Here is a 27,944-nt window from a genome sequence, read left to right as displayed (position 1 = left end):
ATTACAGGCGAGCATTCAGTCTTCTTGGGTGCACACCTGCCATCATTTCAAGAGACCGGGATTAATCCCAAATAAATGTCAGTTGTCCTAGTAGGATTTTCCTGGCATTCACTCAATTGCCAGCTACTGTATTTAAGGCTGAATCCAGGCTATACAGTAACAATTTTGTTTGCCTATAACATTCTATTAATTTTATGAAGGCATTTGATAACAGAATTATTTGGTGAAAGATAATGATGAATACAGCTAACTATGAACTTATTTCAGGTACCAAGGAAACGGCATTCATCTCGGCAGTGACAGCAGCAGGCCTGGTGCATTCTGTCACAAGATCATGCAGTGCTGGTAATATGACTGAATGCTCATGTGACACAAGTCTTCAGAATGGTGGCTCGGCCACAGAAGGATGGCACTGGGGAGGATGCTCAGACGATCTTCAGTATGGAATGTGGTTCAGCCGGAAATTCCTTGATGCACCTTACAAAAACGCAAGCGAGTCGGACATTCTTAGCGCAATGCACTTGCACAACAATGAAGCCGGTAGACTGGTATGTATCTCTGTGCCGACTGTCTTGATACTTTGAAGTCTGGTGCCTAAATATCTAGGGAATTTACAGCTGTATCTTCCCAGTCTAACTCTATTTTATTCACTGACCTGATAAGTCATTATTTTCCATTGGTAAGCTAAACAGGTGGTGAGATGAAACGAAACTACATTATTGTGTGATCATATAGCAGAATCCTAAATCCAACATTATAAAATCTAAAATTAGCACGGCTTTAATCTACGCCTATTATCTTCCTAAGCCCAAATACATTCTCAGACACTGCATGCAAGAAATGACTGTCTTATGCTGGCCACTGGCCATACACCAGGCAATCTACCAATGTGTATTTAGGACGAGGGCACTCCTAAGCCACGGATTGTAATTCAATTCAGCCTCTACACATCATATAGTATGAGACTGAAAATGACTGATGCAGTCTACTCAATAACTATGGTAGTAGGTTTAAACAGACAGAATGTAATTAAACAGATTGCTCACTCATACTATACAGATGTGGTATGAGGGCCTCACAAGATTGCTGCGTATGTATTCCAGGTCAGCAGCTAAATACACATCAGAAATACATTCATGTAAAAGAACTGCTTACCTACAATTCTTTTTAATTATAAATATGATATAAATCAATCTAATTATAAGTATGATTGTGTTGTGTTACATGCAAAATGGGGCATGCAATACCCAACACCAAGGCAATGCCAGGAACATATACAAACTATTTTAGTGACCTGAACAATCAAAGTCTGTTTAAAATGGTTTATATCATTCAATGAAATGATTGTATCTATTTTGTTGTGATGTGTATATATTGCACTGTGTGTGTTCTCCAGGTGCACACCATCAACTGAGGTCTGTGTTATATAAACTGCAACTAGTACATTCAAAGAAACGGCTTACAATAAACTGTAAACCAACAGATGTGACTTCTAGCCCCGATGTGATATGGGGACTGTGTGTGTGCAACTGTGCGTGCGTGGGGGAAATGTACTCCAACATTCAAACATAGTGGGATTCAGCAATTGAGGAGGGACTCTAATGTACTTGATAATTTAGGCTGAATATTATTCCTTGAAATACACCAAAACTAACATTTGCAGAGACTGACATGTGGCAACAGAGACACCCCAGGGGAAATGAGTTCAAATTGAGTTCTGTTGACAATAAAGTAACATTCACAGCTATAATTTACAAGAAACATAACAGCCAATGCGCTGGGGAGGTGCTTTTTGCATAGACTAAAATGCAAATTCTTCATTAATAAGGAAACTTGATGGTACCAAGGAGTTTCATGTCTATAAAGAAGCAGGACTGTTAGTTTGTCGTATACTTGAAATATAGAGGCTTTTTTTTTATCTTAATGCATTTGGCTTACATCTGTTAGTGGCAGTAATGAACAACACATACATGCAAAAAGATGCCTGGAAAAAAAGAGCGCAGGGGAATGCTGCTAGTAGAATATCTCCACTGCTGAATTCCGATAGTAAAGTATTGGTAACTTTACCGATATTATACTATGGCTAAAACTAACCCTTCTCTCACACAGATCCCTATTACCGCCCCTGGTGGTGCCTAACCCTAAGAACCCCCCCAGTGGTGCCTAACAACCCCTAGCACCTAACCTTAAACCACTCTGCCTAAACCTTAAATGGACACTGTAGGGGGGGTCAGGAGAAAATGAGTTGAAGTTACCCGGGGCTTCTAATGGTCCCCCACAGACATCCTGTGCCCGCGCATCCACTCCCCAATGTTCCGGCCCCGCCTCTGGTTCACTTCTGGAATTTCAGACTTTAAACTCTGAAAACCACTGCGCCTGCATTGTCGTGTCCTCACACCCGCTGATGGCACCAGGAGCGTACTGCGCAGGCCCAGTATGGTCTGTGCCTGCGCCGTGCACTCCTGGTGACATCAGGGGAAGCGAGGACATGGCAACGCAGGCGCAGTGGTTTTAAGACTTTAAAGTCTAAAATTCCAGAAGTGAACCGAAGGCGGGGCCGGTGCATCGGTGAGTGGCTGCACGGGCACAGGATGCCTGCGGGGGGCCATTAGAAGTCCCGGGTAAGTTCAACTCATTTTCCCCAGACCCCCCTACAGTATCCCTTTAAGCCCCTCTCGCCTGTAGATCAGCAATTTGAAAGAAAAAAAAGTACATTTTGGTGCTGGGAGACGCACGATCAGCTGCAAACAAGCACCAAACTTTAGCTTGTATGCCGCTAATCGTGCATCTTCGGGCACCAAAGTTTACCTTCTTTACTGCATATTGCAGAAATTATAAAAGCCACGATAGCGGGGGCTGCTGTGCACCCAAATTTCTGTTCTTTGCCACAAGTCGTGGCTTATATAATAGGCACCTATAGTGGCAATGTTTTTTCCCATAAGGCCTCCTGCATCCTTTTTTCCTGATTCGGTGCTGCTTACTTGCTTGCTCATATAGCCTTCCACCTGGTGACTGTAGATCTGTATCTGTTTTATTAGGCTGTGGCTAAGCTTATGACTGTGGATTGCCGGTGCCACGGAGTCTCTGGATCTTGTGCTGTGAAGACATGCTGGAAATCGATGTCTTCATTCGAAAAGATTGGCAATTACCTAAAGGACAAATATGAGAACAGCGTTCAGATATCAGATCGACTAAAACGAAAGGTTCGCAGAAAAGAAAAGAACCATCGGAAAATTCCTATCAGAAAAGAAGATCTTGTGTACACCAACCGATCCCCAAACTACTGTGTGGAAGATCGGAAGCTGGGAATTTCTGGGACGCACGGGAGGGAATGTAATCGTACTTCTGAGGGACCAGACGGCTGCAACTTGCTCTGCTGTGGGAGAGGGTATAACACACATGTGGTCAGACATGTAGAAAGATGTGAGTGCAAATTTGTGTGGTGCTGTTATGTACGCTGCAGAAGATGTGAAAGCATGACAGATGTCCATACCTGCAAATAATGCTTATGAGACAGGTGGCCCAGAGGAACCTGAATCCATTAACCTCCTTAGCGGTAATCACGAGTTCAGCTCGAGGTAGGAAAGACATGCTAGGAGCAGTATTCCCAAGCTGAACTTGTGGTAGCCGGCAGGAGGTCTATGCAGAGCAATGCACGCAGCTGGCGTTTTAACTCACCTCCCGGGGGATCCCAACATCGGCCGCCATTCTACTTCCTCTCCTCCGAGGCTTTGCTTCCCCTTGGTGAGATCGCCATCTGTCATCATGATGACAGCTGGCAATCTCACTAAAGGGTTACAGCGCCACCCCGAGGACAAAGGGAAAACTGCAGCGCTGGATCCCAGGGAGGGGAGTGAGAGCTGAGCTGTTGCAGAACTCCTTAGCAGCATGATTTTTTTTCCAGGTTTTAGGATCTAAAAAGCATGCAAAAAAAAATTGCACCGCATTTAGACCCTAAAATATGGAAAGAATCATAACACCAAGGGGGTTAAGGTAATGATGCACCTAGACCAAGGATGTTAAACTCCAGACCTCAATGGCCGAGGTCCTCACACATTTTTGGCACAGCAAGAATTAATGATAGGACTGAATCAGGAAAGGTGCGGTTCATCAGGTAGAACACATTTCTCAGTCCATCCTAAACACTGGCATGAATATGGACTTCGAGGACTGGAGTTTGACGCCTGTAACCTAGACAAATCCTCCCACGACATGGGTGCTTTTAGTGGAAATGTATAACTTGCAACAAAACTTAATTACAATATATTTCCCAAAATGTTTTTTTTTTAAGAATTCAGTGAATGTAATGTTCTTTGCCAAGAGATAGACCGTTCAACCTATATGAGGTGCTATTAGGATCCAGCATGGTGTGTGTGTGGGAGGGGTGACCTTCAAAGAACCTTAGGGAAAGTCTAGGGAGCTCTTTAGTCAATGTACTGAACGAAAAGTACACACTGTTCAAAAAAAAAAATTGAAGAAAATAACTAGAGACACAAATATTAGCTTGGTCCCACACGCTGCCATTGCGTCCAACACAAAATACTGGCATTGCTGCATTTGTGAACAGCCTAGGTACAATCATCCCTGACTGAAAATTGCAGTCACAATTGCTGCAGGTGACACTTGAGCTGGTGTGGTTTGGAAGTAGATTATTATACTAGCGCCCACTTAACACCAATTTAACAAAATAAAATGTGGAGAAAATAGTTTTCCGCATATAGTTAAAATGTTCAAAAGCTTCACTATACTATTCTGCGTATTTCTCCTTTAGTAAAACACCCTCACATTACTATTATAGAAGTTTATGAACCCTGACATTTTCCACAATGCTTTACAAGTAATAGTGCTCCATGTACATTGCTGTTACCAGGTCTCGCAATCTAAGATTCCCTAAACACTCTAGGATCAATTTTTAGGGAAAATGCCAATTAGCTTACCATATGTTTTTGGCTTTGGAAAGAAACTTAAGCACAGAGAAATCTCACACAAACAGAGAAAATGGCATACTTTATACAGCAGAGTCCTGTCTGAAATTCAGCTGTGGGACTTTAGTACTGCAAGGCGGTTGTTCTATCCACTTAGCCACCCATTTCATAGGTCTCATAGTAACTGCAGCTGTTCCTGATTATGCACTTTATAAAAAAATGACTGCTGTTAAGGTGCATTCACACTATATGTGTTGCATTGCAAAATAATTCTGCATGTCATCTCACTGCCCATATTATTCTATGGGTCTCTCCATATCACTGCGTTTTATCAGATCGTGTTACTCTAACTCGCTGTGTGCATCCTTTGAACTAACAAATAAGGTACGATGAGCACAGTGTCCATTGCAGTTTATTTATTTAGTATTTCTATAGCGCCAACATCTCCTGCAGAGTATACGGTCTTGTCACTTAACTGTCCCTCAGACAGGCTCACAATTTAATCCTTACCATAGTCATAAGTCTATCTGTGCATTGCGTAGTGAATGTATTGTAGTCTAGGGCCAATTTTAGGGGGAAACCAATTAAGTAAGTATCTGTATGTTTTCTGGATGTGGGAGAAAACCGCAGTGCCTGGAGGAAACCCACACAGACACTGGCAGAACATACAAACACAGTGGAGATAGTGCCCTGGCTGGGTGTCAAACCGGGGACCCTGCGCTGCAAGGCGAAAGTGCTAACCACTACGCCACCATGTGTTATGTAACATGCAGAGTGTGAAACCAGGCTTAATGTAAAAATGCAGATGAGGAGCAGTCACATTTCTGAATTGATTCATATGTAAGGTTTGCTTAGACAATTTGAAAACATGCATATAATACATTGTGCATTTACTGTATCTGAATTTAGGATGCAAATAGATGCTATTGACATTATGCAAAAATTAAGTCCTATGTCCGAATAACATGGCAACCTTTTTAAATCAACAATCCAGAAATGCCTGGATTTATTTTCTAAATGTTTGCTGCTGTTATGAAAATCCTACAAACTCCTAATTCAGTTAAATTGCTAATACTTGCAAACCACAAGAAGTTCAATAAATCCAGGGTGGCTGCTGAAGAACATGAACGGTTTGGCCTGAAGATGCCTTTAGTCAATCTGGCTCACTCAGAGGGACATCTAGCAATGTGATGAATGAATCAGACAGCTCATGTAGCCATTAAACAGTTTATAATCCTTTAAAGCTTCTAGTGGCTCAGCTACAGTGGGAATGGAAATAATCATCCTCTTCAAAAAATTCACACCCTCTTTCTTTGCAGCGGACACAAAATACTGAAAGTTTTATTTTTCTTTCACATTGGCCTCAATTCACTAAGCTTATCTCCTGTCTTTAATAACGTTTCTAGAGTGATCACCATGGTGATAAGGCATGTCATATTCAGGAAACAATGGCCTCAATTCACTAAGATCATGCTGGAGATAATAAGGCAGGCTTTCTCAACCAGGGTTCCCTGGAACCCCAGGGTTCCTTGAGTACTCTGCAGGGGTTCCTTGGCATTTTCCACCATTGTGGTGGAAGTATAATAGAGCACACAATAATAGGTGGTACTGAAACAAGAAGCACTAAATTGGAGGGTCAGGAGACAGTATAAGGAGTGGCAGTGTAATGGGGGGAGTGAAATAAACAGCCACACATACTTTTAAATACCGTGCCTCCTGCAAAATAAATGCAGGGGTTCCTCAAGATCAAAAAATTGTTTGCAGGGGTTCCTTGAGATCCAAAAGTTATTTGCAGGGTTCCTCCATGGTAAAAAGGTTGAAAAAGGCTGTAATAAGGCAAGAGAAAACTTACCTCCACACAGTGAGAGAGTTATCTTATCTCTTCATTCCTTAATTTACCTCCTCTGTAGTTAATTTACCTCCTCTGTAGTTATTTGCACACGCAGTTAATTAACAGCCCGTCTTTAACTCTGGAGTTATTTTAAGGATTGGAGAGTTAACTTAAAGACAGAAGAGTTAACTTTAGGTTTGCCTGAGGTAAAATGTTTCCTGAATACTACATGCCTTATCACCATGGTGACAGCTCTAGTAACATTATTAAAGACAGGAGATAAGCTTAGTGAATTGAGGCCATTTTACCTAAGGCAAACCTAAAGTTAACTCTTCTGTCTTTTAGTTAACTCTTCAATCTTTAAAAAAACTCCAGAATTCAAAAGTTAAAGACAGGCTGTTAATTAACTGCCTGTGAAAAGAACTACAGAGGAGGTAGCTTAGCTACAGAGGAGTAGAGATGGCCCGAACCTCCAATTTTCAGTTTGCGAACCTCCCGCAAACTTTCGCGAATAGACTTCAATGGGGAGGCGAACTTGGAAAACTAGAAAAATTTATGCTGGCCACAAAAGTGATGGAAAAGATGTGTCAAGGGGTGTAACACCTGGTGGAGGGCATGGCGAGGTGGGATAGACCACAAAAGTCCCGGGGGATTTGATGCAAAGCAGCGTTTGAAGGGCAGAAATCACATTGCAATGCTAAATTGCAGGCATAAAGTGGTTTAAAACATCTTGCATGTCTATACATCAATCAGGGAGTGTAATTAGAGTACTGCTTCACACTGACACACCAAACTCACTGTGTAACGCACCGCAAACAGCTGTTTGCGTAGTGACGGTCGTGCTGGACTGGTGCGCACCATGGCGAGATTGCTCTTCCTCACTTAGTGATGTCAGGTAATGTCTGACTGCCTTATCAACTTTCGATGGTTCTTTCTCTACCATTGTTGAAGCTTACATCTATTTTTTTTAAATACTTGTTCTGCTTGCTGTTCAGTACCTGCAATGAGAATCTTTTATGGAGGGCAAGTCTGCCATTGCAGGTGACCAGTGGCCACGGGTAATGGCCAGGGAATCCTGGTTCGATTCCGTTCCGGAGTGGGAGCCCAAGAAACGGCTACCACCACCACACATCCAAGGAAGGCAGCAGGCACGCTGTGGGCAAAGGAGCAGGAACGGCTACCACACATCCAAGGAAGGCAGCAGGCATGGCATGCACGTCCCAAGGTAGTGACCAAAAATAACAATACAGGAGGACTTTTGAGGCCCTGCTGTATATGACATTGATAGACTTAACTACCTTTAATGAGAATCTGTTATGGAGGGCAAGACTGCCATCCATTCAAGTGAAAGGTATGCACTGACTGCCAGGTATAATACAATGTGCAGTCAAATATGCAGTGAATGGTATGCAGTGACTGCAAACAGCCGTTTGTGTAGTGACGGCCGTGTTGGACTGGTGCGCACCATGACGAGAGTGCAGGTGTTGGCGGCTTTCCAGCCCATATGGTAGCCAGGCTGAGGTAGCTGAATGACAGAACAGTGACTGTCCAGCTGATCAAATTTGGTCTGTCCACAATGAAGCAACGACCTTATTATCTTTAGTGTGCCACCCCCCGAGACACTCATATAGCCGTCGGTCATTGCTTCATTGTGATACGCAAGCCCCTTCACCGGGGCAAGGTAATGATCATGAAGGGGAATGGGCACATGTACATACCTTTTGTTTTTGTTGTTGCAGCCGCAGTGCAGCCAGAAAAATTAGTCAGGCATGTACATGCACCAGAAAAATTATTATAGCGGCCTCTGCTAGCAATTAAAAATTCAGGAATCCGCCTGGAGTCCTGGACCCTGTTGGTGGTGGCGGAGAAGCCAGTCAAGCGGCCTGTGGGCAGAGGTGCTGTGTGGGGAGCAACTTAGTCTTGGGGCAATGCAGCCAGTCACACGACGTGCAGGCAGAGATGCTGTGTGTGGGGACTGACTTAGTCTTCGGGCGGGCAGTAGCCCTCCGGGATCCATGTCTCATTCATTTTGATAGACGTGAGGTACTGAACACTTTTGTGACTTAGGCGACTTCTCTTCTCAGTGACAATGCCTCCAGCTGCGCTGAAGGTCTTTTCTGACAGGACGCTTGAGGCAGGGCAAGACAGAAGTTGGATGGCAAATTGGGACAGCTCTGGCTACAGGTCAAGCCTGCGCACCCAGCAGTCCAAGGGTTCATCGCTACTCACAGTGTCTACATCCACATTTAAGGCCAGGTAGTCGGCTACCTGCCAGTCCAGGCGTTGGTGGAGGGTGGTTCCGGAAGCGCTAAGGCGAGGTGTTGGACTAAAGAATGTCCGCATGCCCGACATCACCATGAGATCGCTGGAATGTCTTGTCCTTGCCAGCGTGGACATGGGAGGAGGATTACTGGCAGTGGTATCTTTATTGCGCTGTGCTGTGACATCAGCCTTAAACGCATTGTAAAGCATAGTTGCCAGCTTGTTCTGCATGTGCTGCATCCTTTCTGCCTTCTGGTGAGTTAGTACCATGTCTGCCACTTTGTGCCTATACCGAGGGTCTAGTAGCGTGGCCACCCAGTACAGCTCATTCCCCTTGAGTTTTTTTTATACGGGGGTCCCTCAACAGGCTGGTCAGCATGAAAGACGACATTTGCACAAAGTTGGATCTAGACGTACTCTCCATCTCCTCTTGCTCTTCCTCAGTGATGTCAGGTAAGTCCTCCTCCTCCCCCTCAGCCACGAACAATACCACGGGAACGTCGAGCAGCAAAAGCCCCCTGCGACGCCTGCTGCGGTTGTTCTTCTGCCGCTGCTTCCTCCTCCTCCAAAGAAACACCTTCCTCACCATTCGAGTCTGACTCCTCTTCCCCACACAACTCTTCCTCCTCCTCCCCCCTCTGTGCTGCCGCAGGTGTTGAGGAAACATCTGATTCTGATGAAAATTGCTCCCACAACTGTGCCTGCCGTAACTGTTCCTCTTCACGCTCCTCCACAGCTTGATCCACCACTCTACGCACGGCACGCTCCAGGAAGTAAGTGTACGGGTTCAAGTCGCTGATGGTGCCTTCACTGCGACTCACCAGATTGGTCACCTCCTCAAACGGCCGCATGAGCCCGCATGCATTTCGCATCAGTGTTCAGTTCGGGGGCCAGAACATCCCCATCTCCCCAGATTGTGTCCTTCTACTGAAATTGTAGAGGTACTGGGTGACGGCTTTCTCCTGTTCTAGCAGGCGACAGAACATGACCAGGGTCGAATTCCAGCTAGTCAGGCTATCACATATCAAGGGTCTCACCGGCAACTTGTTTCTCCGCTGAATGTCCGTAAAGCGTGCCATGGGCGTGTAAGACCACCTGAAATGCCCACACAACTTCCTGGCCTGCTTCAGGACGTCCTCTAAGCCTGGGTACTTTGACACAAATCTTTGAATGACTAGATTCAGCACATGTGTCATGCAGGGTACATGTGTCAGCTTTCCCAAATTCAAAGCGGAAAGGAGATTGCTGCCGTTGTCACACACCACGTTACCGATCTCCAGCTGGTGCGGGGTCAGCCACTGATCCACCTGTTTGTTAAAAGCAGCCAGGAGAGCTGGTCCAGTGTCACTCTCCGCTTTAAGGCAAGACATGTCTAAGATGGCGTGACACCGTCGTACCTGGCATGCAGCATAGGCCCTGTGGAGATGGGGCTGTGTAGCTGGAGAGGAGATTGCAGCACCAGTAGAGTTGAACTGCCACTCATCCAAGGAGGAGGAGGAGGACGAAAGTGAAGAGGATGTAGCAGGAGGAGAGGAGGTGGCAGGAGGCCTGCCTGCAAGCCGTGGAGGTGTCACAAGTTGGTCCGCTGCACAGCCACGTACTCCATGCTTGCCATCAGTCACCAGGTTGACCCAATGGGCTGTGTAAGTTATGTACCTGCCCTGACCGTGCTTGGCAGACCAGGCATCCGTGGTCAGGTGGATCCTTGACCCAACACTGTGTGCCAGAGATGACACCACTTCATGGTACAGTTTGAGTATCGCCTTTTTAGAGAAATAATTGTGGCCTGGCATCTTCCACTGCGGTGTCCCAATGGCCACAAATTTACGGAAAGCCTCAGAGTCCACCAGTTGGTATGGTAACAGCTGGTGAGCTAACAGTTCCGCCACACCAGCTGTCAGATGCCGGGCAAGGGGGTGAAATTGGCTTCTTCCGCTCAATGATTTCCTTCACGAACACCTGGCTGCCGTGGGCAGAGGAGCAGGAACCGCTCAAGGGCAGAGGCAGAGTGGAGGAGGGTGGCTGTGAAGGTGCAAGGGAGAAAGCGGCTGAAGATGCTGCACCTGAAGGAGAAAGAGGAGAAGGAGAGTGGCTTTTCTTTTGTGTGCTGCTTTTGCTCAGGTTCTCTTCCCATTGCAGTTTGTGCCTTTTCTCCATGTTTCTTCGTAAGGCACTTGTCCCTACATGACTGTTGGCCTTTCCACGGCTCAATTTTTGGAGGCAGAGAGAACAGATGGCACTGCTCCGATCTGAGGCAGACACATTAAAAAATTTCCAAACCAATGAGCCCTCCTGGGGTGAGGGCACTATGGTAGCATCAGCAGCTGACGTTGAAGGGCATGTTGGCTGGTTGTCCATAGGTGGCGATACATACAAGATACAAGATACAAGATGGATTTATTCGCCAAGTACGGTGGTGCCATACTCAGAATTGCTTGTGGTACACGTGGCTTAGGCAAAGTACACAATACAACAGTTATACATGTTACATATACAGTCAGAATTACACATATTGACAAAACATTAACAGTGCATAACGTCTACATCTAACATCTAGCTAATGGTGTGTGTACGAGATTCAGAAGGGAGGGCAGAAGAGCAGCTCCTGTGGCCCGCGTGCTGATTGCAGACTAGGAGGGAAGAGTCAGGGGTCGGTGTTGTTGAGTAGTAGAACTGCCTGGGGGAAGAAGGAGTTCCTGCGCCTGGTGGTCTTGGAAGGGATAGTTCGGAAACGCCGACCAGATCGGAGGAGCTCAAAGAAGAGGCTGCCCGGGTGGGAGGGGTCACTAGAGATCTTAGTTGCCCTCTTCCTCATCCTGGCCGAGTGGAGGAGATCAAGAGGTGGCAGGGGCGAACCGATGATCTTTTCCGCCTCACTAATGATTCTTTGCAATTTGTGTCTGTCGCTGGCCGTTGCGCCGGCATACCAGACAATGACTGATGAGCAAAGTATGGACTCCGTGGTAGCAGTGTAGAAGCTGGTCAGCAGCTCCCGAGGCATGCCAAATTTTTTAAGTTGGCGCAGGAAGAATAGCCTCTGCTGTGCCCATGGCGCCGGACACTGCCACCAGCTGTTTCTGATGACGAGCTCCCCCTGCTTCTTTCAGCAACTCGTCTCCTCCTACTCCTCTCTGACCCCCCCTCTGAACTGTCCCCCTGTTCATCTCCTCTATTGGGAACATACGTGGGATCCGTATCATTGTCATCATCATAATCATCCTGCCCAGCTTTACTTGCCTCAGACACCTCAAAAACTGCACCAATAGCAGGTACTTCATCATCTTCACACGTTACGTCCATAGTGTTGCCGCCTAACTCAGACATATGAGGTGGTGTAACTTGCTTAGCGCCTTCATCTGGTTGTAACAATAATGGCTGTGAATCAGTTAATTCCCCACCAATTAACTCCTGTGAAGTGTCAAATGCAATGGATGTGGTGCTTGAAGTAGCGCTGGTGGCTGCAGAAGATGAGGTGTTCTGTGTTAAATAGTCAACCACGTCCTGACAATCTTGGGAGTTGATGGGACATTCCTTCTTCTGAGCACTGTACTTTGGTGGAGGGCCGCACGAAATCACATCAACACGACCTCGCACAGATCTGCCAGGTGGCCTTTCTCTGGGTCTGCCTCTACCTCTGCCTGTTTTATACGTTGTGTCCATATCAGGGGGATGAAGTGAAAGGTATGCACTGACTTGACTAATACAATGTGCAGTCACACAGGTGCAGTTAACAGGTATGCACAGAGTGGTATATCAAACTGCGTGCACTCACGTAGGTAGGTGGGTGCACTGAACACAACAGGTAGGTATATGCAGTGATGAGGTGGGTGCACTGAACACAACAGGTAGGTATATGCCGTGATGGGTATTACAATGTCCACTTGTCACACACAGACAGGTAGCGGACAGGCACAGTGACACTGCGTGCGCTCAACTCACGTAGGTAGGTGGGTGCACTGTGAACAACAGGTAGGTAGGTATATGCAGTAATGGATAGTACAATGTGCACCTGTCACACGCAGACAGGTAGCGGACAGGCACAGTGACACTGCGTGCGCTCACATAGGTAGGTAAGTGCATTGTAAACAACAGGTAGGTAGGTATATGCAGTACTGGGTATTACAATATGCACCTGTCACACACAGACAGGTAGCGGACAGGCACAGTGACACTGCGTGCGCTCAACTCACGTAGGTAGGTGGGTGCACTGTGAACAACAGGTAGGTAGGTAGGTAGGTAGGTAGGTAGGTATATGCAGTACTGGGTATTACAATGTGCACCAGTCACACACAGACAGGTAGCGGACAGGCACAGTGACACTGCGTGCGCTCAACTCACGTAGGTAGGTGGGTGCACTGTGAACAACAGGTAGGTAGGTATATGCAGTAATGGGTATTACAATGTGCACCTGTCACACACACACAGACAGGTCGCGGACAGGCACAGCGACACTGCGTGCGCTCACGTAGGTAGGTGGGTGCACTGTGAACAACAGGTAGGTAGGTATATGCAGTACTGGGTATTACAATGTGCCCCTGTCACACACACAGGTAGTCACTGAATGTGCTGGGCCTGGCAGTGGCACACACACAGTATGAATTATCAAGGCTGTCTATGCAACACAAGTGTCAGTGGGACGCACAGAAAAAAAAATAGATCACAAGAACAGGATTAGCTCTCAAAAGAGCTGTTGTGGAGTGCTATTTTAGCAATAAGAATCAGCAAGGAGCAAGCTAACAAGCCTACAAAAGCCTAACTAATCTTTCCCTATGAGAGAGTCTGCAGCAGCTGTCCCTTCTCTATTTACTGCAGGTACATGAGTGAGTATAATGGCCGGTAGTGCCTGCCTTTTATAAGGGGGGGGGGCCTCCAGGAGGGAGTGTAGCCTGATTGGCTACAATGTGCCTGCTGACTGTGATGTAGAGCAGAGTTCCCCAACCCTGTCCTCAAGGCCCACCAACAGTACATGTTTTACAGGAAACCACAAACATGCACAGGTGGAATAATTAGTGTTGCAGCAGAGCAGATTAACTACCTCTGTGGCTAAATAGAAAACATGCACTGTTGGTGGGCCTTGAGAACAGGGTTGGGGAACATTGTAGAGGGTCAAAGTTGACTCTAATGGTGCATTATGGGGACGAATCGAACTTCCGGAAAAGCTTGTGTTTCTCCACGATCGCGAACCATCGGAAGTTCGCCGGGAAGTGAACCGTTTGCCAGCGAACCGTTCGGGCCATCCCTACAGAGGAGGTAACTTAACTACAGAGGAGGTAACTTAAAGAGACTCCGTAACAAAAATTGCATCCTGTTTTTTATCATCCTACAAGTTCCAAAAGCTATTCTAATGTGTTCTGGCTTACTGCAGCACTTTATACTATCACTGTCTCTGTAATAAATCAACTTATCTCTCTCTTGTCAGACTTGTCAGCCTGTGTCTGGAAGGCTGCCAAGTTCTTCAGTGTTGTGGTTCTGCTATGAACTCCCCCTTTCAGGCCCCTCTCTGCACACTGCCTGTGTGTTATTTAGATTAGTGCAGCTTCTCTCTGCTCTCTTATCTTTTACAAGCTGGATAAATCGTCCTCTGAGCTGGCTGGGCTTTCACATACTGAAGAATTACAGACAAAGGCAAAGCTGTTTGCAGGAGAAACAGCAGCCTGAAACTTCAGTGCATGAGAACAGGGGGAAAGAAACACACAAATGATCTCTTGAGATTCAAAAGGAAGGGTGTATACAGCCTGCTTGTGTATGGATGTATTTTCTATGTGTGGACATACTGTACATCAACCTACTTCCTGTTTTGGTGGCCATTTTGTTTGTTTATAAACAAACTTTTTAAAACTGTTTTTAACCACTTTTAATGCGGCGAGGAGCGGCAAAATTGTGTCAGAGGGTAATAGGAGATGTCCCCTAACGCACTGATATGTTTACTTCTGTGCGATTTTAACAATACAGATTCTCTTTAAGGAATGAAGAGATAAGATAACTCTCTCACTGTGCAGTGGCAAGTTTACTCTTGCCTCATTATCTCCAACATGATCTTAGTGAATTGAGGCCATTCAACTTAATTGAAAAATAATAATCAAAGAGGCATACATTAAATTCAATACACAATGTAAAAACAGATACATACATCTGGTGTTAGGCTATGTAAAGGTGAGATAGATGGGTTTTGAAAGCCCACCCATATATGTCTTTTTAGGCACAGAAAATATGGGTCAGAAGTTGAACAAAAGGGCACTTCATTATATAGTTCTGTTTTCAAACAAACGTCAAAATAAGTTTTCTAACTGTATCTACTAAATGCAAATTATAACAGTGAAATTAAAAAAATACCAGTTCAGGAAAAATGAAGTGATGATCATCTGTTCCTAAAAAAAAAATTGCAAATACATACAGATGTAACAAAGGTAGTACCACAGGGTACTGCCACAGAGGGGATCCTTTATACATCTCAGTGCTTCTTCTTATGTTTTTCTGAACTCTTGCTATTACTGGTTTTACATTTGAGGCGAGTATTGCATTGCGATGCTCCGTCCACTTGCACCACACGGAAACATCAAAAACGAGATTCATGATTCATATGACCCTGCCGCAGAGTGCGCCGACAAGGTCATATGCATAGCTCCACCCCCCCATGCCCCGACCAGTGACGTAATCCCTGCTGGACAGGAAGTACATCACTGGGATTCCCGGCTTCCCCATCGTATTTGTATTGTTCCATGCATGTGTGCCGCCAACACATTCAAAATTTCTGTGTTGCTCATTGACGTCCATGTATTCCGCCGCCACTGCAACAGGGTGGAAGTCCCAATGGTATTGCGCTCTTGACTTTGTGGTGGATCAGCGGTGAATTGGGTATTCCCAGTCTCAGCACAACATGGTTTGTGTACTAGGCCCCATACACTTTCTTTGCTGTTGTGTTACCCGGCCTGCAGAAAGAGTAATGCAAAAAAAGTACGGTACCCAAGTGTAAAATGGGCCTCACTTTGCTGTTATAAGTTGCACTGAATAAGTACAACTCAAAACTTGTGTGTCTTCATTTTCAACACAATGAGAATATTTCTAAGAAGGTAAATCTTGTCTATATGTATTGTATGTATCTGTCACATTTAAATATATAATCTCAGGATAGCCTTAACTGAGCCCAGCTAGATTTCTCGGTATGTGCGCAGTTATGGAAACTTGAGACGCAGGCAATCAAGTAAAAAATTGCTTGGTATATTTTAATGAATATACCACCACCACCAAAACTCACTGGCACTTCCTTTTCACGTAAAGGCCTGGGACCCACCAGCAGTGCTTGGTAAGCGCTTGTGAAGCTCTTTCTTAGAAAAATATACTGGTAGGTGATCAGAGGCGCCAGCAGAATAAAATTAGTATAAAATTGTTAAGAATTGCCGGGAGGGAAAGTGGTGGACTTCCACTCAATAATTAGACACCAAGGTCTGTCATCGAATCAAACGAATACATTTATTCAATAGTACCCCAAAATCTGCAACGCGTTTCGTGGGAGCAGACCCACTTCTTCAGGCAATAAAACGGGGACAACAAACACAGCAATTAATGTGCAGTGAATTTAGCACCTCTTTCTTAGAAAAAAGCTGCTAGTGGGTCCCAGGCCCAAGTTTGATTTTCAGATTTACATATTTCAAACTGGAAAAAAATAGCATTTAACAATCTGGAAACATACACAACCTTAAAGCCATTTTTGTTTTTATTTATATACATTAAAAAAATATATTTTCATATGATATATTTGTACAGTCTTTACAAGCTCTTAAAAATGTGTGAATATGTGTGTCAAAGCTCATTTTTTATACTACTTTCATATGTACATTTTGTAAATATTTAAGTTATGCAGTGCTCGCATTGGATGTGAATCCAAATGCTTGTATGGTACTTATTGTATGTATTTTGAAATTATCCATTTGTAAAGCGCAACTTTTTATCCCTATAGCACTAAACCTAAAAAAAACAAAACTGTAAACCAAAAACTATCTATGAATTTAATATTTGTTTTGCTGTCATTTCAATGAAAACATAAAATGGGTGTATTTTTAAAAGTTTTTCATTAAAGTGTTTATAACATGGTTATCTTTATTTATTTTTTATTATGGTTATCTCATATAGACAGGGTGGGTGTATTTTTATTTATTCTAAAAGGTTAAAGCAAACCGGTTTCTCAAGTGTGCTCAATAAATTAAAGGTGTAAAGACAGAAGGACCGGATGCACTAAATAGCGGTACAATTACCATGTGCAGGCAGTGCACAGCACTTTTACAGTTGCTATCGCTGAAGGAGTACATGGAGTTGCACAATTAAACTGAAAGTAACATGGATGTTGCTAGGGTAAAGCGCTGCAATGGGTGTTACCCTAATTAGACAACTCTCGCTACACTGTCAGTGGTAGTAACAGTAAAATTGCTGTGTGCTGCAAGTGCATGGCAATCTTACTGTAGTTTAGTGCATCTGGCCCAATAAGTGACATTGAGGGCTCGTTTCCACTATTGCGGTGCGGAATTGCCTGGATTCCACCGCTGATGAAATCGCATGCGGATGCGATTCCCCGTGCGTTTTTTGCCGCGAATTCGCATAGGTGAGGGTATATGCGATTTTAACCATGTCACTGCCTGTATGAATTTACATTGGTACCTATGCGAATTCGCGGCAAAAAACGCATGGGGAAAACGCATGCGATTTCCCTATTAAATACATTGTGTGCGATTCGCCTGCATTCCACACGCAGGCGAATTCTGCAGGGTGTTCCGTGCAGATTTTCTCCGCACAATAAAACGCTCCCGCAGACACATAAGTGGAAACAGGCCCATTCACTTATATTGTCTATGCGAATCCGCATACGCAAGACGCATGCGGATTCGCGATAGTGGAAACGAGCCCTTAGGAATGGTATTTTTCAGTGGATGTGAGAAGATCTGCTGGTTCCCTGTCAAAATGGTGCATGCTAAGTGCAACAAGTGTAAATACTCTGATACAGCACAGCTTATCTCATACATTTGTTTTTCTCTGTATGTGAGAATGGGCCTGATACACATAGCGCTGTTAATATTGCTGTGTGCAGACAGTGCATGACAATATTATTAATACCAGCACCATGTGTAATTAACACAAATTGTGGTACAGAAGTAACACAAACATTGCTTTGGTAACATAACCTGAATAACGTTGGTTGCTATAGCGACACTTGCGTTACTCATGTACCGAGGGGTCTCACCAATTTTGAAATTTGCAGTATTCTGCTGGCTTTAGTACAAAGTAATATTGCCTTGCACTGTCTGCCCATGGCAATATTAATGGCCGTATGTGAATCAATTTAATTTCTCTGACTCATTTGTCCTGCTTCCAATTGACATTTTATAGTGCATATTGGCAAATAAAAAGAAATAAGTATGGGCTGGTGCACACCTGAAGAGCTTTGTTGAGCGCTTTGTGATTTTAAAAGCTCCTGCTAATGTTATCTAATGTGTGTGTTCACACTGGAGCAATGTGATTTTGTAAAAATCCCCCATAGCATTGCATTAGCAAGAGCTTTTAAAATCACTAGTGTTTAAAAAGCTCTTGCAGTGTGCACCAGCCCTATGTCTGTTCCTTATAGGCATTAAACACAAATGCTTCCTACATCTACAAATCTGGATTACTCCTCTCTCTAAAATACTATGCTCCTAGGCTAATTGAAAATTGGTGCCCACTAATGCGGTTATCTATATCACATGATTAGAGATGGTGGCAGCTAACGATGGGAGGCAGGAAGGGGTGGGCTCTATTTATGGCTCAGTTTAATTTCTCAATCCATAAACATATGGGCACTGCTTCTCGTTCAGCCCAAAAAACAGTTATTGTCTAGTGAAAAATAAAAAATTGGGATTTGATAAATGTCCCTTGATGCTGGCAAGAAATGTATTCTCCTTACAAGTCACACCACCATGCACCATCTTCCATTTTTCTGCACAACTAATTGCAATTTTTTTCACCAGTGGAAAGTCCTGCATGGTACAGGAAGTTTATGGATTAGAACAGCACAGTCAGATCAGTTCAGTACTGTGAGATACAATTTGCAGATCTTCTGACATTTACCACTTTTGCAAATTGTACCTTCACCCACCAATTCAGTTCAGTGTCTTCCAGGCTACCTAACTGCAGTCTTTTCCAGGAGGTAAAGGTTCTGTTACTTGCATGATCATTTCCAGCTCTGCTGTTTCAGGTGACATTTCTATCTACATTAAGGCTAGTTACACACCAGGACGTTGTGTTTAAGGGACGTTATAGGGCACATAACGTGCCCCTAACGCAACGCCTGGTGCTTTCTGGTGTGGATGTCGGAGTGAGCTGTGTTGTGCAGCTCACTCTGGCGTCCGTGATGCGTACTCTTGGACACATGCGGCATCACGTGGTCCCGCCTGGCCAATCGCCACACAGAGCGGCCGCTCCAGGAAGTAAACACTGCACGTCACTGAGTGCAGTGAATATTAATTAGCCATGTGCCCGGTAGAGTTGGGCCGAACCTCCGATTTTAGGTTCGCGAACTTCCGCGGAAGGTTCAGTTCGCATTAAAGTTCGCGAACCGCAATAGACTTCAATGGGGATGCGAACTTTGAAAAAAAAAAAATTATGCTGGCCACAAAAGTGATGGAAAAGATGTTTCAAGGGGTCTAACACCTGGAGGGGGGCATGGCGGAGTGGGATACACGCCAAAAGTCCCCGGGAAAAATCTGGATTTGACGCAAAGCAGCGTTTTAAGGGCAGAAATCATATTGAATGCTAAATGACAGGCCTAAAGTGCTTTAAAACATCTTGCATGTGTATACATCAATCAGGTAGTGTAATTAAGGTACTGCTTCACACTGACACACCAAACTGTTCACTGAACAGAACAGGTATGCAGTGGCGGGTTCACTGAACATAACAGGTATGCAGTGGCGGGTTCACTGAACAGAACAGGTATGCAGTGGCGGGTTCACTGAACAGAACAGGTATGCAGTGGCGGGTTCACTGAACAGAACAGGTATGCAGTGGCGGGTTCACTGAACAGAACAGGTATGCAGTGGCGGGTTCACTGAACAGAACAGGTATGCAGTGGCGGGTTCACTGAACAGAACAGGTATGCAGTGGCGGGTTCACTGAACAGAACAGGTATACAGTGGCGGGTTCACTGAACAGAACAGGTATGCAGTGGCGGGTTCACTGAACAGAACAGGTATGCAGTGGCGGGTTCACTGAACAGTACAGGTATGCAGTGGCGGGTTCACTGAACAGGTATGCAGTGGCGGGTTCACTGAACAGGTATGCAGTGGCGGGTTCACAGAACAGGTATGCAGTGGCGGGTTCACAGAACAGGTATGCAGTGGCGGGTTCACAGAACAGGTATGCAGTGGCGGGTTCACAGTACAGGTATGCAGTGGCGGGTTCACAGAACAGGTATGCAGTGGTGGGTTCACTGAACAGGTATGCAGTGGTGGGTTCACAGAACAGGTATGCAGTGGTGGGTTCACAGTACAGGTATGCAGTGGTGGGTTCACAGAACAGGTATGCAGTGGTGGGTTCACAGAACAGGTATGCAGTGGTGGGTTCACAGAACAGGTATGCAGTGGTGGGTTCACAGAACAGGTATGCAGTGGTGGGTTCACAGAACAGGTATGCAGTGGTGGGTTCACAGTACAGGTATGCAGTGGTGGGTTCACAGAACAGGGATGCAGTCAGGGACAAGCTAAGCCTAACTAATCTTTCCCTATGAGAGACAGTGCAGCAGCTCGCCCTACTCTCACTAATGCAGGCAGGCAGTGGCACACGAGTGACCGTAATGGCCGCCGCTGCCTGCCTTATATAAGGGGGGGTGGCGCTCCAGGGGCTAGTGTAGCCTAATTGGCTACACTGGGCCTGCTGACTGTGATGTAGAGGGTCAAAGTTGACCCTCATGGTGCATTATGGGGCGAACCGAACTTCCGCAAAAGTTCGCCCACGGGACGCGAACGCGAACCACGGAAGTTCGCATGGAACCGTTCGCAGGCGAACCGTTCAGCCCAACTCTAGTGCCCGGCCGCTCTCCCCTCCTCCCCAACATGACTGAGCATGTGCAAACAGTCTAACGCGGCTTAGCCGCGTACAACGTACAGCATGCAGCACTTTGCTGCGTTACAATGTAACGCAACATGGGCAGTGTCAACAGCCCACTAGTGTTACATTGCTGTGCGTTGGGGGAGCGTTACAGGCTGCACTAACGTGCGCCTGTAACGTCCCTGTGTGAAAGCAGCCTAAAGGGAACCTGAACTGAGTACAATTATTGAAAACAAACAGATAATGTAGCTGCAAATTAATATTACATACTAACCTCACCGTCAGTTCCTCACCATTTTCTTCTTACAGTGTACCTTCCAGTTCTGACAATGTTTTGTCAGAACTGAAATATACCAGTTGCTGTCAGTTACAACTGAATGTGCAAGGTAGTGTCCATGGGCATTTTTAAAAGGGAGGACAGAGAATGCCATTGATCACAGTGGACAAATGGGACGCAGGACAGGAGATAGAGATTGAGTGGTGAACTACACGGGAGGTACGTATGACCTGTGTATGGTGATTTTGACATTTTCAGTTCAATGGAATTCTAGGTCTTCCATTTTAAAAATGGCCATCACCCCATAACCGCTGCCTGGTCAGCACACTGTTAAACTGTAACATTGTCCACTTGAACCATAGAGAAACATGGACATTACCTTGCACATTCAGTTGTAACTGACAGCTGCTGATATATAACTGACAGCAACTGGTATATTTCAGTTCTAAAAAAAATATTGTCAGCACTGGAAGGGATCACTGTAAGAAGAAAATGGTGAGGAACTGATGGTGAGGTTAGTATGTAATATTCATTTGCAGCTACATCATGTTTTTTATTTTAAAAATGTTAAAGGGACTCCGAGCTCAGCGAAAAAAGTAAAGTTGTACTCACCAGGGTCTTTCTCCAGCCCAGTGCTGGTCGGGAGGTCCCACGCCGGCGTCCTGGCTCCTCTCCTTCACCCCGCTCCGGTATGGCTGACAGGCCGCAGCCCGGGCGACACTCGGTGGAGTGTCGGGCTGCAGCTTCCGCGTATGACGCGGATTACGTCACACGCCGGCCGCCTCGCGTCATCACGGCGGCCGGCGTGAAAGTACTGCGCATGCGCGATTAAAGCGCGCATGCGCAGTACTTTCACGCCGGCCGCCGTGATGACGCGAGGCGGCCGGCGTGTGACGTAATCCGCGTCATACGCGGAAGCTGCAGCCCGACACTCCACCGAGTGTCGCCCGGGCTGCGGCCTGTCAGCCATACCGGAGCGGGGTGAAGGAGAGGAGCCAGGACGCCGGCGTGGGACCTCCCGACCAGCACTGGGCTGGAGAAAGACCCTGGTGAGTACAACTTTACTTTTTTCGCTGAGCTCGGAGTCCCTTTAAATAATTTTACTTGCTTCAGGTTCCCTTTAAGGCCCGGTACAGACCATGTAAGTTTCACATCAGATCCTACTTCCAATGAAGAAAATGATCCTCTGGTAAATGGACCTAACCCATGGAATTTTTCATGTTTTGTTGCCTCACAACTTGGAATTAAAACTGATTGATAGTTTACACCATTTAATTGACAACTCTAATTTGGACAGATACTCCAGTCTGTGGTGTGGAACCCTGCAACTCCTGCAGGGTTACCTTTGGTCTCTATGCTGCCTGTCTGATTTTTACCCTTCTTGCCTGAGCTGTGTTTTGGTGTGTGCCCTCTCTTGGCAGGGTTGTTGTGAAACCATGTTTGTACCATTTGAAGATGCTGGATTTGATGATGCTCCTGGGAATATTCTATAGATATATATAGATATAGAATTCTTTTTTTAACCCAATCCTGACTTGCACTTCACAAAAACTTTGTCTCTGACATGTGTGGAGACTAGAGCTCATTGGTCTTCATGATGTGATGCCTCTGGCTTATCAGTTTTGAAGCCTCTGGGGAAATTCTGAAAAGGTGCATTTATACTGACAGATCATTTGACACAAAGATTGCACACAGGTACACTTAATTTACAGATTATGTGACTTTTGAAGCGAACTGGTTGTGTCAGGACTTTTAGGGGTTACATGGCAAAGAAGGAGATTACATATGGACATGACTTTTTTTTTTTTTTTTTTTTATTCGTTCACATATTTTTCTCATTTCAGTTCACTAATAGATTATTGTGTAAATCACATAAAAATAAGATTAATAAGAAACATTCAAATTACAGGTTGGAATGTAACAAAATAATAGGTGCAAAGCCAAGGGGGTTAGTCACACACACACACATTACAAGTTCAAAATCGTACTGTTTCTCGATCAGAAGCAGATTGCACATGTAAATTGAATCAAAATACTGGCTATAGCTCCATGTGTACATGCTTCCGGATCATTTTCGATGATTTGGAAGGAAGAATGATCAGCATTTGAAAAGACAAAAAAAATAAATAAAATTGCATAGGTGTGTATGCTAGATTTCTTCTATATCCAATCAACATATCTTTAGGCTACTTGCACACCAAGACGTTGCGTTAGGTGCTATGTTAAGGTCGCATAACGTGCACCTAACGCAAGGCCTGGTGCTCTTCGATGTGGACGTCAGAGTGAGCCACGTTGTGCAGCTCACTCTGGCGTCCGTGATGCGTACTCTTGGACGCATGCAGCATCACATGGTCCCGCCGGCCAATTACCGCACAGAGCGGCCGCACCAGGAAGTAAACACTGCACGTCACAACGTGCAGTGAATATAATTAGCCATGTGCCTGGCCGCTCTCCGCTCCTCCCCAACATGACTGAGCATGTGCAAACAGTCTAACGTGGCTTAAGCCGCTGTAACGCTATGGTATGCTGCACTTTCGGCAGAACGTGCAGCGTTACATGTAACGCAACGTGGGCAGTGTGAACAGCCCACTTGTGTTACATTGCTGTGTGTTGGGGGAGAGTTACAGGCTGCACTAACGTGCGCCTGTAACGTCCCTGTGTGTAAGCAGCCTAATAGTGATTTGGACACTGGTTCATATAGGATCTGAAGTAAAAATTGCAAACGGTGTTCCAACTTAAAGTTGCTTCAGCAGAAAGTTCCAATGGCTTACATAATTTAAATGGTTTTCCACAAGGTCTATGACCATAAAAGGTATGCCGTGTGTGTTATGCCAGCAGTGTGTGCAGTTTCTCAATGTCAAATGGTCTTATGCTGGGCATACACGGCTAGATAGTGCGCGCGGATCGATTCCCGCTCATCCCCGCTGGGGCTTTCTAATCAGCGCTTCGTTTTTTCTATTGTTCTGCCCGCCGGTATAGAGCGCGGAATGAATCCGGCGGGCAATCGAACCTGTCGGAAATTATCAATCGAGCCATCAGCGGCTCGATTGATAAGAAGAAACGAGCAGTGTATGCCCAGCATTAGACATCTAGGTATGTATCTGCAAGACTCATTGCGTATGGGATCAATCTTGTGGGTGTGCACGACCTCTCCCACACAGGACAGGCATACTCAGCTGCTGAGTGGCAGAGAGCCAGTATTGCACTTAGGGCCCTTTTCTACTTTGCTTTTAAACGCAAAACGCTAGCTACTTTAATTTAGAAATCGTGAAAAGTATTTTCCACTATAGAGATTAGATTTTCTGTAAATCGCAATAGCTTTTTGGAACGATTTTTCCTGTGATTGTGCTTCAAAGTAAAAAGATAAATGCAAAATCGCAATCTCATAACAAAATTGATGAAAAATCACAATCGAGTTTTCGTTTTGCGATTGCTAGTGGAAAAGAGCCCTACTGTGAATGGATTAGTGACTCAATGGATGTTAACCTGTCCAATAGTTTGAGTCCTCCATACCCAGCATTCCATTGGCTGTATTGATTAGTATGGCAGTGAGCATTGCCGCAGTGGATTCCACTAGATTACTCTGCTCCTCACCACCATTGCTGAACTTGGAGGAGATCTACAGACTACTTAAAGGACAACTGTAACCAGAGGGATATGGAGGCTGCCACATTTACTTCCTGTTGAACTATACCAGTTGCCTGGCTAACCTGCTGTTCCTCTGCCTCTAACACTTTATGCTGCATAGGCCTCAATTCACTAAGCTTATCTCCTGTCTTTAATAACTCTTCTAGAGTTATCACCATGGTGATAAGGCATGTAGTATTCTGGAAACATTTTACCTCAGGCAAACCTAAAGTTAACTCTTCTGTCTTTAAGTTAAAGCGGAATATAACCCTGCATTTCAACTTTGCTCTAAAATATTATTTACAGCATATTATATGCAAAAAGCATATTTTTTTTTTACTAGACCAGCATTGGAAGGGTTAAACACAGACGTTTCAAGTTCCGTGGAGAGATATGCAGAAGTTCAGATGGTTACATTCTATGTATCTATTGATAAACAGTTACACACTCTTTGGCAGTCCTCCAAGCTCCTTCTCAGTCAGAGAGATGAGTCACATTAAACACTTAGATACATTTCTGTAAACAAAATGTATCTCTTTTCAGCTTCGGATGCGTCTGCAGAAATCTAAAGGAACTTTAAAGCCCTGTGTAACCCTTCCAATGCTGGTCTAGTAAAAAAAAAATGCTGGTTGCATATAATATACTGTAAATAATGTTTTAGAGCAAAGTTGAAATGCAGGGTTATATTCCACTTTAACTCTTCAATCCTTAAAATAACTCCAGGGTTAAGACAGGCTGTTTATTAACTGCGTGTGCAAATAACTACAGAGGAGGTAAATTAACTACAAAGGAGGTAAATTAACTACAGAAGAGGTAACTTATGGAATGAAGAGATAAAATAACTCTCTCACTGTGTGGAGGTAAGTTATCTCTTGCCTTATTATCTCCAGCATGATCTTAGTGAATTGAGGCCATAAAGTATTATGCAGCATGCTTTCTGAACAAGCATGCAGCAGATCAGGTGTTTTTGACATTGTCAGATCTGACAAGATTAGCTGCATGCTTGTTTCTGGTGTGATTCAGACAGTATTGCATTCATATAGATCAATGTCACACTTTGCCTACTTGGCTTGACCTTAAAAGTACATAAAATGACAGAGGGTTATCGATCACCCTCACCCTATATTAGGATACCTAGATATCAATCCTACTTATAGGGATTTGCTGCATGCTAATATCCCCACTGTGTTTCACAATCTGCACAACTTTAGAGAAAGAAACTGGCTGTGTGTACTCGTGGGGGTCTTTGCTGATCCCCCCCAACAGAATGTATACTCTGGTGGGGTGTAGCTATCCCACTGGTTTTGCAGCCTGAACTTTTCTCTTTACAACATGTAGTGTTGTGCTACAAATATGTCTGACTTGCCAGATACGTTGGCTATATTGTCAGTTTGCCATGTCATATAAACACAGTGTAGGATGATCCCCATAGGGGATAAGGACACCTTCATAGAAGGAAGCTGGGAAAGATAGATATCACCATCGGTGTGGAAATTGGTGAGATATAGAAGGATAAGTGCTACTCAACAATTGTTTCACCTCATAAAGAGAGGAGTCGTCAGGAGTTATGTGGTGCACATTGAATTTACAATATATACAATATATACAGATGACCCCCCACCAACCGACAAAGATTCCCCCAGAGCTCTGACTTGAGCGGGTTGCTGGGGGAATCTTTGTCGGTTGGTGGGGGGTCATCTGTATATATTGTAAATTCAATGTGCACCACATAACTCCTGACGACGCCTCTCTTTATGAGGTGAAACAATTGTTGAGTAGCACTTATCCTTCTATATCTCACCAATTTCCACACCGATGGTGATATCTATCTTTCCCAGCTTCCTTCTATGAAGGTGTCCTTATCCCCTATGGGGATCATCCTACACTGTGTTTATATGACATGGCAAACTGACAATATAGCCAACGTATCTGGCAAGTCAGACATATTTGTAGCACAACACTACATGTTGTAAAGAGAAAAGTTCAGGCTGCAAAACCAGTGGGATAGCTACACCCCACCAGAGTATACATTCTGTTGGGGGGGATCAGCAAAGACCCCCACGAGTACACACAGCCAGTTTCTTTCTCTAAAGTTGTGCAGATTGTGAAACACAGTGGGGATATTAGCATGCAGCAAATCCCTATAAGTAGGATTGATATCTAGGTATCCTAATATAGGGTGAGGGTGATCGATAACCCTCTGTCATTTTATGTACTTTTAAGGTCAAGCCAAGTAGGCAAAGTGTGACATTGAAGTTTACCTGTACGACCTTCGGTTAAGCGTGATTGCTCATTCATATAGATCAGCAAGCCTGCCAGGCAACTGGTATTGTTTAAAAGGAAACAAATACAGCAGCCTCTATATTCTTCTCATTACAGTTGTCCTTTAACATATGGCTGGAAATGGAGGGTGGGGAGGTTCAGTGTATAACAAACCGCAGCATGGAGCAGGTCATATAATGGTTATTAACAATGTGGTGATAACCTGCACACCACAAACTTTGTGCAGAATTAAACTGATTCAAACTTTATTTACAGCAATCTGTCTGAGAATTGTATGTAGATACTTACTGCTGATTCTTTTGTATTGTATGGTGGAATTAACCAGGAGGAAGATGAACAGTGCTGCTTACTTGAGATCTTAGTGTTGACATGTTCAAATGCAAAACCTCATTCCGTATGATTTGAATTAGAACCTGAAACTTACATATGCGGACTGCGGCAGAGTGTTAACTTACCCTTGTCTCTGCCTCTGGCTGCTGCGCTTCATCTTATGTTCCAGCTCTCCAATACTCCTTCACAGCCAGAAGCAGGAAGTAAGTATCGGAGGGCTAGAAAGCTACATGGAGTGCAGCGGCCAGAGGCAGCGACAAAGGTGAGCTAACACCATTGTCAGGTTTGTGCTAATGTTTCTTTAGTGGGTCAGAAAATAATTTTGACTCATCACCAGAAA

The 27,944-nt window shown here is 44.8% G+C and overlaps 1 protein-coding gene across 1 annotated transcript in view; it reads left to right on the top strand.

The window, feature by feature from the left end:
• The window catches only part of WNT16 (Wnt family member 16), a 32,803-nt gene extending 29,300 nt beyond the window's left edge, over positions 1-3,503 (top strand). The window contains exons 3-4 of the mRNA XM_068272711.1: positions 268-548; positions 3,039-3,503. Of these exons, the coding sequence (XP_068128812.1) occupies positions 268-548; positions 3,039-3,503 (746 nt within the window). The remainder of the gene's footprint in view (positions 1-267; positions 549-3,038) is intronic.
• The last annotated feature ends 24,441 nt before the right edge of the window (positions 3,504-27,944 follow it).

Source organism: Hyperolius riggenbachi, chromosome 3, assembly GCF_040937935.1.
Source record: "Hyperolius riggenbachi isolate aHypRig1 chromosome 3, aHypRig1.pri, whole genome shotgun sequence".
Lineage (NCBI taxonomy): Eukaryota > Metazoa > Chordata > Amphibia > Anura > Hyperoliidae > Hyperolius > Hyperolius riggenbachi.
This window is presented reverse-complemented; position numbering and strand designations above follow the sequence as displayed.